Consider the following 14,129-nt stretch of genomic DNA (forward strand, 5'->3'; position numbering starts at 1 on the left):
TTTTCACTTTCAACGTATAGAGATTTTCTAACATTGTAAGAAGATCCTTGAGGATGCCAGGAGTTTCACTCTTGTGTGCCATAAAAGATACCCAAGAAAATCTAGAGTAGTCATCAGTAACTACTAAACAATAAGCATCACCAAACGTTGTCTTGTGCTTCATAGGTCCAAAAAGGTCCATATGAAGACGTTCGAGAGGCATGCTGACAGTGTTGATTTTCTTCAAAGGGTGAGACTTCTTCGTTTGCTTCCCCTTTTGGCACGAGACACAGATATCTTGCAAATGAAAACTTCTCACAGGCACACCATTCACAAGATTATTTTTCACCAAATGGTTCATCTTTCTCAAGTGAATGTGTCCCATTCTTCTGTGCCAAGAGATAGACTCCTTTCCTGTGGCTTTTGAGACAAAGCAAGTGACTTGTGCAGATGTAGTAATCGCCTGGCTCATATCGAGAATATAAAGATCATTAACTCTCGGAGCCGATAAGAGAATCCATTCTTGTGGAATTTTGAAACCAGGTTTCAGCACATAGCAGCCAGCATCATCAAAAATCACTGAGAACTTTTTATCGCAGATTTGCGACACACTCAGAAGATTGTGATCAATTTGTTTCACATAATTGATCTTATCAAAGCACACGATGCCATTGGAGATACTTCCTTCTCCAGTGATGTACCCACCTTTATCACCCGCAAAAGCAACATACCCTCCTCTAATATTTCTCACATCGTATAGGAGCCGTAAGTCGCCAGTCATGTGCCTGGATGCTCCACTATCAACAATCCAATGACTATTAATAGTTCCTCCTAGAACATCCTGCACATGTCAATTAAACACATCAGTTGAGAATGGGGACCCAAGCCTTAGTGGTCTTGGGTCGTCCCTTGGCATCACGATACGTAAGCTCTATCTCTTGATGGTTTTCAAGAACAACTGCTCCCCCTGAATTGTCACCCGACTTAGGTAACCAAGTTTGTCTATGCCTACCAGTTTTTGAAGATTCTGGTTTTACAGGTTGTGACACACTTGGTTCCTTTTGCACTGTTTTAACTTCAGATTTTAAAGCTTTTTCAACAGTTTTTATGTTCTTACGTCGTTGTTTAGATTCTTGTTCTTTTACCGTTCGTTTATCTTGTTTAGGTGAAACTGACCGACGTTGAGGGTGAACTGTTTCAGGTGGAGTTTTCTCAACAAATTTCTTCTTTGGAGCATTTGGGCAATTTCTGATAATGTGCCCAATTTCTCCACATTTGAAACAAGTTCTCCTTTCAACAGACTTAGGAGAACTTGATCGACTACCAGATGTTGAGCCTGTAGAACCTGAGGTACTTGCTCTTTCATCACACCCGTTTGTGTGTTGGGTGTAATTGTTATCACTGTTACGTTTCAAAATCTTGACTTGTTGTACAAAATCAGTGTTTGATTTGTTTTCAAAAGTCTCAATTTTATCTGTACCTTTTGATGCTACAAACTTAACATCTTTTCCTTTCTTCATGTAACGAGCTCCTTTTGATTCAATCTTAGCCTTTGGCTTTGGAGCTCGTTGTTGTTGTTTACCCTTAGAAGCAGTAGGTTGTTGAGTGGTTGGAGATTTTTGATTACCAAACTGTTTCCTGATCTCAGCCTTAGGAATTGGATCACATTGTGTTACCACAATTCCCGGAAGTGTTTTTCCCAAAAATTTGTTTGTATTGTCTTCAAAGACTTTATCAATCAAAGATTTATTTACATTTTTAATTGGAAAAACATGATCTGAGTAGATTTTATTATCTCCAACCAAAGTGTACAACACATTACTGCTTTTAACAGTAGACACACCTGTCTTATCAACCTTGACAGGATCAATCACTTGCTTCTCAACAGATGGAACCTCAGGAGTATCAGGATCACAAAGGATGTGATTCTCTCGTGGAATATCTACTCCTTTCATCTTGCTAAGTGATTTATCCTGATCACTTACAGCCACTTCTGATTCATCATCCGATGTCTCATAGTCCTCGATAATTGGAGGACTTTGCTTCATGGATGGTGAAGTTTCTTGTTCTTCAGAGGTTGTGTTTGAGGAATTGTCCGGTTTGAACCCAAGGCCAGTAGTAAACTCCTCAACATCAAGAGGCACACTGGGTTCATATCGAGGCATTTCTTCCTCATCAGGCATCTTGGTATAGTTGTTCATCAAGGGGGGCGGACATTTGTTATACCCTATACCTTTCTGATTTCCCTTTAGTTGTTGAACGTCGATGATGTGATCAAGCACAAATTGGGAGTTAGAATAACTATCCAATTTCTGTTTGATCGCATCATGTTCGCATTGGGCAATGGCTAATTGCTTTTTAGTTTCTTCCACAATGTTAATATATTCATTTATACTCACTTGCTTGTGGTAAACTACTTTGTTAACCTCGGACACATTTTTCTTTAAAGTTTCTATTACAGATTTAAATTCTTTTTCATTCCGGGTTAAAGCCATGTTTGCCTCTTTGCATTTCGACAGTTCAACAACCAAATTCTGGTTATGACTATGAAGCTTTTCTGATTCAAGCTTCATCTCTGCACATGATTTACAAATACTAGGAGCAGGTGGTTCAGAAGTTACCTGACTGGTAGAGGCTGAGCCGTTTGCCATAAAGGCAGTTTGAAAAGAAAAAGCTCCATCTTCAGAAAATAGCTTTTCCATTTCCGTTGATGTAGCAGCAGCCTTCCTAATCAGAATTGATTTCTGACATTTAAGCTCATCAGCTTCATTCAGTAGCTCCTGAATATCATCATCTCCTTCTTCATTCACATCAGGCTCTGAGTGATTATCCCCAGAAACAGAGCCTTCTTCATCCGAACTGCCAGAATAACCAGAACTGTCATCGCTTCCAGAAAATTCTTCTTTTTGAACCTGCTCGATGACCTTAGCATACAATGCAGTTCCACTTCCCTGATCTCCTTCACCAAACTGCACTGACCAGTCACATCCTTCATCAGCTTGAACAGCTAAAGCCCGATTGTGATTGGTAGTTCCAGGCTGTCCCTGATTGTTATTCACTGCCACCATCCTCCTTTCACGGTTTTCTTGTTGGGCATTCACATTCGTCTGGTTTCTGAAAGGGTTGTGATTGCCGTGTTTTGTTGGTCGAGTGCACTCACGTTTAAAGTGCCCTTTCTCGCCACAATTAAAGCACGTGACGGCATTAATATCAAACCCATACTTCGTGTTTTTCTTTCCTTCCAACGAAGTTCTTCCAGTTCGTGCCATGAAATCTTTCGCCCTTCTAACCGCACTAGCAAAAGCCCATTTAATATCCATCAACTCCATTTCTTCCTTGTCGATCTGATCATAATCTTCATTGGTCATGTTGATGTTTCCAAGCTGACCTGCTACCAAACCACAGTATGCACTGACCATGGTGTTGATAATCTCCATATGTTCCTTAGCGACTTCAATGCTAAGGTGTGAAAGATTTGAGTTGTCGACTCGGATTGTGTGATGACTTTGGGGTTGAGGTTGAGGATTGCTTGTATAGTGAGCCTGCTGTTGTTGTTGTTGAGGTTGTGGTTGTGGCTGTGTTGGAACAGGAATGTAGGACCTCGGATCGAATTGAGGTTGTGGTGGGGCAGCTGTTGACTGAGAAAACGGAAAGGAACTTGAACTTGTATTGGACACAAATGCAGTCTGCAGCTTAGGTTGCTGTTGCTGAGCTGCAGCAGATCTTGCCAATACATCGAATCCTGGAAGATACATTTCGGTATTCTGAGGAGCTGGAGCACGCCTCGCTTTCCTAATTTCTTCATCATTTTTATGTTCCAGCTTTTGAATGAACTCATAGATGTTGACTTGATCTAGAGTTCCAGTATGTTTCAACAGTTCAATGAAAGAACTCCACTTTGGAGGTAAGGCGTCAGCAAATCTACTCACCATTTCTTGTTGAGTAGCGACAACTCCATAAGCACACATCTCACTAATCAAATGATAGAAACGTGTGATCATATCATTCAGAGTCTCGTTTTCCAAAAACTGAAAGGATTCAAACTCTTTCTTCAACAAATCATGCCGAGATTTTCGAGCAGCTGCATTGCCTTCTCCTCTAGCAACTAAGGCATCCCACAAAGCTTTCGTGGTCTTGCAATATGAGAACTGATGGTAGATGTCTTTGTTTAGTGCTTGAGTAAGTGTGGCAAAGGCCTTTTTCTCCAATTCATAAGCCTTCTTGTCATTTTCAAGCATATTTGCATAACCCTCTGAAGTTGACGCAGCAGTTTCAAGATTAGTATTGAACGCATTGATGAAACACGTCCAAAGATCAGTGCTTTGTCCTTGGACATATGTGTGAAAGCGGTTTTTCCATGATGGAAAATCGTTCATATGGTTCAACTTGGGTGGACGATTGTTGCTGCCAGTTTCACTCTCACTAATCAGAAGGTTCTGAAGACTTTGACTTTGATTGGATACCAAAGCCCATTGACTTGGACTGATTGATGGCTGTGGAACCATACTCTTTGCCCAATCTGCAGCAGTCACTAACTCTTGATTGTTTCGTGAGTCCAAACTCCAATCCCATGGACTTGTACAGCTCATTTTGATCAAATATTAACTACCAAACCTACACACCACAAACTGTTAAAAACACAAACAACTAAGAATCGAAAGATACTGACTTGTTCGAAAGATCAATGCTTGTTCGAATGATCAACAAGGTTCGAAAGATCCCTGTTGAGTTTCGAACAAAGACTTCGAAGGATTGATTTCGAAAGATTGATCACACGAAGGATCCTTATCTTTCGAAAGATGATTTCGAAAGATTCTCCTTATGTTTCGAACACAGGTCTCGAAAGATTCACAATGAAAGATCCTTATCTTTCGAACACTAATCTCGAAAGATTCACCAACACGAACGATCCTTATCTTTCGAGAAGATTCCAGAAACGAAAGATAATGCCTAGACTCCGAAAGACTAAACGAAAGATGCTTATCTTTCGAGCTGCCTTTGATCGAAAGATGTCGAAGGATATCTTTCGATGTCGAAGGATATCTTTCGAATGCTCTGACACACTGACGAAAAGTACGACAGGTTGGTGAAAAGTTGATGTGGTTGGTGAGCCAACTTTCGGCAGAAAGGATGTTCTGCCACCAACTTTTCCACCAACTATTTGACTTTCAAAAAGTTTACCCAAAATGGCAACCTTATCAACAAGATCTGGTCACCGGAAACACACCGGAGATATGGCCGGAAAAATCAAAGTCACTTAAAAACAAGTTTTTAAGTTACCCAACCCAACCTTGAACACTCCCGAAGGTTTAGAAACCGTTTTTCAGTTTAGAAAAGCAAGAAAAACCACCAAAAACGGGTGCTAAACCTAGTGTCCAAACACACCAAAGAACTCGAACAACCCGGTTTTAAACAAGGTAAAGAGCCAAGCTCTGATACCACTTGTAGGTCCCTTTTCGCGGAGGATTACGAACCTAAACCTTGTTATACTAACCCACTAGCAAGTGCGGAATCCAAGCTAGTAGGCAAACCGAGATGAAGCAAGTATAGAAACAAACACACAAGATTCACCGATTAACACCACTGTATTAATACGTATGAAGGTTCCGGTTACAAGCACAATGTTTACAATCAGTTTGCAAACTCTCAAAGTGTGTGTGTGTGTGAGTTTCGGACAGAATGCTCTCTGTTCTTGTCTGTGTGTATCTTAACTTTCACACTACACTGCATGGGTATATATATACCCAGCTCATGATGTCTCATCGAAGGATCCGATAGATGGTCCGAAGGATCATCTATCGAGGACAAGGTAATCGAAGGATCAGCATTGACCTCGAAAGATCACCTTTCGAGGTCTATCATTCGAAGCCTATCTTTCGAGCATCTCGAAGGATCAACAATATCCTTCGAGGCTATCCTTCGATGCAGACAAACATATCAAACATATGTTAACTGTTGGCCAAGTCAATCCGGAGGATGGTTGACTTGGTCAACTTACAGACTACCAAGGACATCGTTCATATAGACCGAATACAGACAAAGTACAGACACAAGTGCACCAACAGATCCAGCCCTGTTTTGTGGGTTCACATGAACCCACTCAGGATGGAAAAAAAATAGAAAAAATTAGTAAGAATCTTGTATGATATGGAAAATTTAGTGAGAGTCTACCAAAACGAACCCACTGAAAAAAGTTTCTGAATCCGCCACTGACGGTTCTGCCGTTTGTAAGGGCAGCAACCCTTTATTTTTGAAAACGTGACACACTCACAACCCTTTATTTTCAAAATCAATGGCTAACTTCTAATCCTATTCTTCCTATAACTTTTTTCTTTTAAATGCTACAAAGGTTTGTACGTGTATTTATGATGAATATATACCCGCATATTGGCCATGCTCTTAGATTTTGTAGCTGACCTTCTAATCATTTGTATATATACCTGAAGTTCGTAATAGTTAATATATGAAACTATTTTTAAGATAACACACATTTATATATTGTGTATATGTTTTCATTTGAAGCAATAAATTGTTTAGATCCGTAAAACTGATCTAGGTCCTCAGATAAAAAAAGCAAATGAATGATCAATCGATCTTCAAATTTTGACATCAATTTGAGCTCAAAGTGAATGTTGTTTCGACTTAATTAAGTTGACTTCCATATACATGCTAGTCGTTCCCTAGATTTGTTGACTATTTAAATTGCACAAGGCCACAATATTCAATGGATGTACATGTTTGCGCACCAAAATACCTATTTGCACACTAAACCCTAGCTTTAAATACACCGTGTATAGATTTATACGCGGTGTATAGCCATCTTTTTCAATTTACAAGAAAATTTCTGATATGATGTGGAAATTTGTCCATTTATATACGCCGCGTATAGGCCTATACGCATCATATATAAAATAAAGGGTGGTTTTTTTATTTTTTTTAAAAAACATTGTTATACAGTATTTATCGTTTTAGCAAACTTTTATAATAAGTAATTTTTAAAAATAGATAAATAAAAAACATTGTTAAGTATTCTATCGTATATTATAATATAGGTCTCGTATAGGCCTATGGATGTAATATTGTGACATATAGTGTAGTATAAATCTCGTATTGGCCTATACATGTAATGTAATATTGTATCCTATCGGATCATATTGTATCGTATAGTGTAGTAAAAAAAACATTGTTAAGTATTCTTTCATATAGTATAATATAGGTCTCGTATAGGCCTATACGTGTAATATAACATTGTATCTTATCGTATCGTATAGTGTGGTATAAGTCATGTATATATGTGTAGTATCGTCTCGTATAGGCCTATATGTGTAGTATCGTATCATATGGTGTAGTATAAGGCTTGTATAGGTCCCGTATAGGTTTATAGGTCTCATATAGGCCTATGGATGTAGCATAGGTTCCACGTAGGCCTGTAGGTGTAGTATAAGTCTCGTATAGGGCTATATGTGTAGTTTAGGACCTGTATAGGTCTATACTATACTATACTATACTATACTATACTATACTATACTATACTACACTATACGTGACTTTGGTTATACTATGCTATACGATACTACACCTATACAACTATACGGGGCCTATACTACACTATACGATACGATATCACACTTATAGGAACCTATACGAGACTTATATTATACACTATACGATATGATACTATACTATACGATAAGATTCAATACGATATGATAAGATACTATAGGATAGCATACAACACCCGTATAGGCCCATAGGCATATACAAGACCTATAGGAGACCTATACGATACTTATACTATATTATTCGATACGATAAGATATGATACTATACTACACATATAGGCCTATACGAGACTTATACAACACTATACGATACGATACTACATCCATGGGCGTATACGAGGTCTATACGAGACTGATACTATACAACACGATACTTAAAAATGTTTTTTTTAAGTACTTATTATAGAACTTTTCTAAAACGATAAATAATGCCTACGATACTACATCTATAGTTCTATACGAAGCTTATACTATACGATACTACACCTATACGGGACTACTACACTACACTATATGATAAGATATCACACTTATAGACTTATACGAGGTCAATGCGTGACCTATACTACACCTATACGATACGATTTATCGTATAAAAATAATTAATGTTGTATAAAAAAGTTTGTAAGAAATACTTACTTTTTTATTTATTTAAAATAGAAAACTTATGTTTTTATAAAACTTTGCTAAAACGATTAATATTGTATAATGTTTCTAAAAAACCACCCTTTATATGCGCTGCGTATAGGCCTATACGCGGCGTATATAAAGGGTCAAAAAGACAATTTTACACCTGGTTTGGGCTATGTATAGCCCCCAATCCAGGGGTAAAATGGTCTTTTTTACCAAACATGCCCCATAGATACGCCACATAGAGGGCTATACGCGGCGTATAGTAAAAAAAAACAATTTTACCCCTGGATTAGGGGTTATACGCAACCAAATCAGGGGTAAAATTGTCTTTTTGACCCTTTATATACGTCGCGTATAGGCCTATACGCATCATATATAAAGGGTGGTTTTTTTTTACCCCAAACCTAAGGTAAAATTGTCTTTTTGACCCTTTATATACGCCGCGTATAGACCTATACGTACCGTATATAAAGGGTGGTTTTTTTATACATTAATTATCGTTTTAGCAAAGTTCTATAATAAGTACTTTAAAAAAAAACATTTTTAAGTAACGTATCGTATAGTATAAGTCTTGTATTAGGCTCGTGTAGGTCTATGGATGTAGTATCGTATCGTATAGTGTATAATATAAGTCTTGTGTACGCCTATAGGACTATACGGGACCTATACTATATCTATAGGCCTATACGGGTGTTGTATGGTATCCTATAGTATGTGTATCATATCGTATTGTATCAGATCATATAGTGTATAGTATATGTCTCGTATAGGTTCCCTACATGTTTTGTATGTGCCTATAGATCTATACATGACCTAAACAACACCTATAGGCCTATATGGGACCTATACTACACCTATGGGCTTATACGGTGTTGTACGGTATATCCTATAGTATCGTATCATCGTATCGTATAGTGTATAGTATAAGTCACGTATAGGTTCCCTATAGGTCTCGTATATGCCCATAGGCCTACACGGGACCTAAACTACACTTATAGGCTTATACGAACTCAATACATGACCTATACTACACCTATACAATGTGATATTTATCGTATAAAAATGATTAATGTTGTATAAAGAAGTTTGTAAGGAATACTTACTTTTTTATTTATTTAAAATAGAAAATTTATTTTTTATTAAAACTTTGCTAAAAAGATTAATATTGTATAAATGTTTCTAAAAAACACTTATATACGCCGCATATAGGCTTATACGCAGCGTATAGGAGTAGCAGACCAGAACTGAAATCAGTCACACACTGATTTTTATGCAAACCTATAAACTGCGTATGGACTTATACGCAACGTATATAAACCTTAAAGTATGTAAATAAACACCTTGGGTGTGCCAACATTTTTAGCCTATTCAATATGTTGTTTATCGCAATCTTTTATGAGTTTTCTTAATCTTCTTCTTTAATTATTTTACTTTTCCTAATAAAATTGCTTTTTCTTTTCATGGCTATTTTTACAGGAAAAAAGACTAACCAAAGTCGGACTGCAATCTTTGTCATTATTCCAACTGTTATAGCAATACTCATTGCTTCCATCTGCATTTTCATTATATTGAGGAGGAAGAAAACTCTGGCCAAAAAAGGTGAGATTATGTTCTTAAGAAGTGCCTTAATAAGTTAATATCATAGGGTTGGGCTATATAGAAAACCCTATCTATATAAAAAACCCTAGAAAACCCAACCTCCCGACATTTTTTTTTGGAAAAAAATAACACATGTAATATACATGTTTTTAAGACTTTTGGGCCAAAAAAAATCAAAAAAGCGCCGAAGGGATAATTTAAAAAAAAAAATTCAGCAATTTCTGACTTTTTTGCCTAACACATGTTAGGCACTGAAATTTGTTTATTTTTTTTTTTTAAATCCCTTCGGCGCTTTTTTGTTTTTTTTGGCCCAAAACACTCTAAAAGATGTATATTACATGTGTTATTTTTTTCAAAAAAAAAAATGTCGGGAGGTTGGGTAAAAATGGGTGTAGATTTGGGTTTCCAGAGTTTTCTACCTAAATGAGGGTTTTCTGTCTAGCATTGTCCTAATATCATATATCCTATCTTCACAAACTTTGGTGGTAAAATTAAAAAGCATGATTCCTATATAAAACTGACTATAAAATCCATTTGCTTTCCTGGGCTACAATTCGATTCTCTCTCAATCCAGGCATCAAAAGATTTGATCATGTTTAGTTGTGCCAAGACATCAAATTCTTTTATTAGTTTTTCTTATCTCTTAGGTTTTCTTTAAAACTAATGCACATGTATGATTGAAATAAAAAACTGACCAGTACCCTCAAGCTATATATATATTTTTAAGGACAATGCTGATATGTGCTCTTAAATTACACCAAAAAATCCTAATGTACTCTTTTATTGAGATTGAACCCAACACATCTCACTAAAAGGCAAGAGTATCAATCAAATGAGGTAGTCACACATTGACAAAGTGGGGGGGGGGGGGGGGGGGGGTAAAAACGGTTATAACATCATAGGTCTAGATCAACTAACAAACAGACAAACGGTTATAACAACAGTGTAGCTTACATGGAAAGCAAGTGGTACCAAGGGTTCTATGACCGTACACACAATCGGTTAACACAAACCCTAAAGGAAAGATCTTCCGAAACAAGCAATAGTGTACATGACTTGCCACTAACCTTTTTTTTTTCCACTTACGTCATCACCAGCACACCTCACATCACACCTCACATGTTTCAAGGTTTTATCCATCGGATATACCATATCCACATTCCTTTGACAAACCAACCAACCAAAACCCAAAACCGTTGAACATCTTGATTACAACCATCTGTCTTCAGACCGGTTGCAAAATTCGTTAGGCGCTCGCTGGTCGGTCGACTGGGGAATTGAGAGTATTCGGCCTATGTGGACACTACTAGAAAACTAAGTATTTGCGACCGCATTTCCGGTCGCAAAACAGTCACAATTGCCTTGTTTCGACTGTTTTGCGACCGAGAATGCAGTCGAAAAAATACACGTCGCAATTGCCCTATTGCGACCTAGTTGCGACTGCAGCTACATTGCGACATGTTTTGTGACCATAAGAGCGGTCGCAAATTTTTCGACCGTCTTGACATTTCAACATCTTTTGTCTTGTTGCGATCGTTTTGCAACCGCCTGATCTTTTGTTTTTTTGCGATGGTTTTGCGACCGCTTGTCATTTACAAACTAGCAACCGCCATTTTGCGGTCGCAAAATTTTATGTTATTTTTTTTCCATTTTCAGCTAGTTTCTCTTTTAAACCTGCTAATAATGTTCATATTTTCAAAAGTTAAGCATTTATCAAATTTTCAAAATTATATAATAACATTCCACTTAGAGTTACAAATTCAAACATCAAATACTCGAGTTATCCTAACATAATTCAATCATTTCTCGGGCTTTACTCTCAGTATCATTTATATAACCAAAACATAACTCCATCAAAGTGACCCTCATGTTTAAATGGATCAAAGAAGAGGTTGTAGTGCACATGAGAACTCCCCCCGAAGCACGCATATCATCTAAATACATCCACAAGCATCAACACGCGTCTAATACCCCATATTGTTCTCTTTCCTTCGCACTGAAATTTAACATACACAAAATAGGGTTAATAATTGTTGGTAGTAGCCAGAATATAGTTAGGACTTAGGGTAGGCTCCTAACACGAAATAAATGGGTTAGGGCTGAGGCTAAGCAAAATGGCTTTTTGATAAATGGGTCATGCTTTGGTTGACCTAACCAGACCCGTCTCCAGTGGTATGGATCGATTAGGTGGATCTAATTTTGTTAAAAGCAATTAGGGTGCAAAATATAATTACAAAATCATATTACTTCAGGAATAATAAAAAAATTTAAATAAAAAAACATATGATGCAAGATGTTATATATAAACATCAGACGACAGACGACTAATGACCCATTTGACAAATTCGGCAAGTTTGATCTCCTTCCTTTTTAGCTATTTTTTATTTTGCCCGTTCGATATAAAATGTAACCGGAATTGATCTATTCTTGCAAACAATTGAGTCTGTGTGCGAGAGAGGGATAGAGGTACCTTAAACGAGCTGAGACTAGGGTTTGGATCTGGATCTACGTTTTTGCTGAAAAAGAAACAGAGAATACGAAAATATATCTATTCTACTTTACTCTTCTGTCTTCTCTCTCCCACACACACACGCACAAAGAACCAAACAGCGAGTGTTGCATTTGATAACCAAACAGCATGAAACCAACCCCACGGAATAATGCATGATATGTGGAATGTTAGTATTGTTGAATGTTGATACAAAACTAAAGCGGCATGCTCTTTTTAAGTGGTAGCTTTATCCCCAAAGTGGTAGATTTGTTTAAAAGATTTGACAAATAGTCCTTTTGTTTATTTAAAAAAAAAAGAAGTAAAAAAATTGTTTATATAATTGTGTAGAAAGATGACGATTTTGTGAGCATTTACCTGTAGTTACAATGAGCACCAGCCTCAGTGAGCACCAGCCCCGTTCGAGTCGCCATGTTCAAGATTTTATCTTTAATACGCGATAGATACATAGTTAACATGATTAAAACTAGAAAAATTAAAACATAACTGACCGGGATAAGCTTGAGGTCACATGAAACCACCACTCCAGCAACTTAGGTAATCCTCAAAACAAAACAAAAGCTCAATGTTAAAATTTCAAGATTCTTAACCACATTATGTATTGAGAAAACAAAAACAAACAGTTCATCGCCTGCAAATACCATAAGAATGTAACAAGCCACCCATAGTTCATCACATACGAAGATGCCTACAGGCTATAATAGGGCCCAACTTGAAATTTCCACTGTGAGGATTGGCTCACTAGCTAAGCATCACAATCACCTGAAACACAATCATTTTATGAAATATGGTTAGAAAGCTGCAAGTACACACTATTAGTTATTTTTTGCCATATTTAATGCTAGCAGTGTTCCCAAAATAGATAAAATAATGCTGGCAACCCACCAAACAAACATATAATTACTAATACGTTTTTAGAATTTACAAGAAACATATCGCAAAGGTCAAACAAGGTTAAAACTTAGAAGTCACCTACGAAAACAGATGATGATACTTGGAGACCAGCCTGTAGAATCTACGTTTATAACTTTTACTTTTACAGAAGAGAAAAGGCTTGTGAGATTTCTAAGCCTTGGCAAGCCAGTAATCTCCACTCTTTCACAAACCACATGAGATCCAATTATACAACACTAAATCATTGTTAACCAAATTTCTAAATCGTTATCAAAACAGCATAAACAACATTTCTGCTCTAAGTCGTTATTAACCAAATTTCTACAAAACTGAGCTCAAGGCTATGTCTTCAAGCAAGTCTTGCCAAGAAATTAAACTGAGCTCAATCTCAACTCGTATCTAGCTCTCTAGGCATCAGATTGCAATTAACCCCAACAAAATAACAAGTTAGCTAGCTAAGTAACTATTAACAATGCTAGTATGCTACTATCCGTCATGTTTTCAAATGTTAACGCTAAACAACAAAACCATACCCTAATCTTTTCAGCCATTGCCAGAAACTCCTGCAAAGGCACCATAATCCATTGTTGACTACTAATTAGATCATATTGTAATAGGTTTTCAATGTATCTAAACATGCTATTCATAATCAGCTTATTGATTTCTACAAATCAAGTGAACAATCAACTTATTAGTTCTAGAAAAGTAACACAGAGTTTACAAAATATTCCAGCCTATAAAAGGAAGATAAATGAATTGACAGTGAAATTCAACTATTCAAACGGTGAGAATGAAACCCTAGATGAAATCAACTGAACATATCATTAGAAAAAATAACCTAATAATATGTGAACATATCGTTCTAGATTTAATTTCCAGTCAAATCACAATATCACAAATGAAAATGTATCAATCAAACAATAACCAAAAAAAACTTATTCAGTTCACTATGA

The 14,129-nt window shown here is 36.9% G+C and overlaps 1 protein-coding gene across 1 annotated transcript in view; it reads left to right on the forward strand.

The window, feature by feature from the left end:
- Nucleotides 1–14,129, forward strand: part of LOC110865382 (putative receptor-like protein kinase At4g00960) — a 35,267-nt gene that overhangs the window by 16,114 nt on the left and 5,024 nt on the right. Inside the window, exon 2 of the mRNA XM_022114629.2 lies at nt 9,651–9,773. Coding sequence (XP_021970321.1) covers nt 9,651–9,773 — 123 coding nt within the window. The remainder of the gene's footprint in view (nt 1–9,650; nt 9,774–14,129) is intronic.

The sequence above is a fragment of the Helianthus annuus genome, chromosome 1 (genome assembly GCF_002127325.2).
Source record: "Helianthus annuus cultivar XRQ/B chromosome 1, HanXRQr2.0-SUNRISE, whole genome shotgun sequence".
Lineage (NCBI taxonomy): Eukaryota > Viridiplantae > Streptophyta > Magnoliopsida > Asterales > Asteraceae > Helianthus > Helianthus annuus.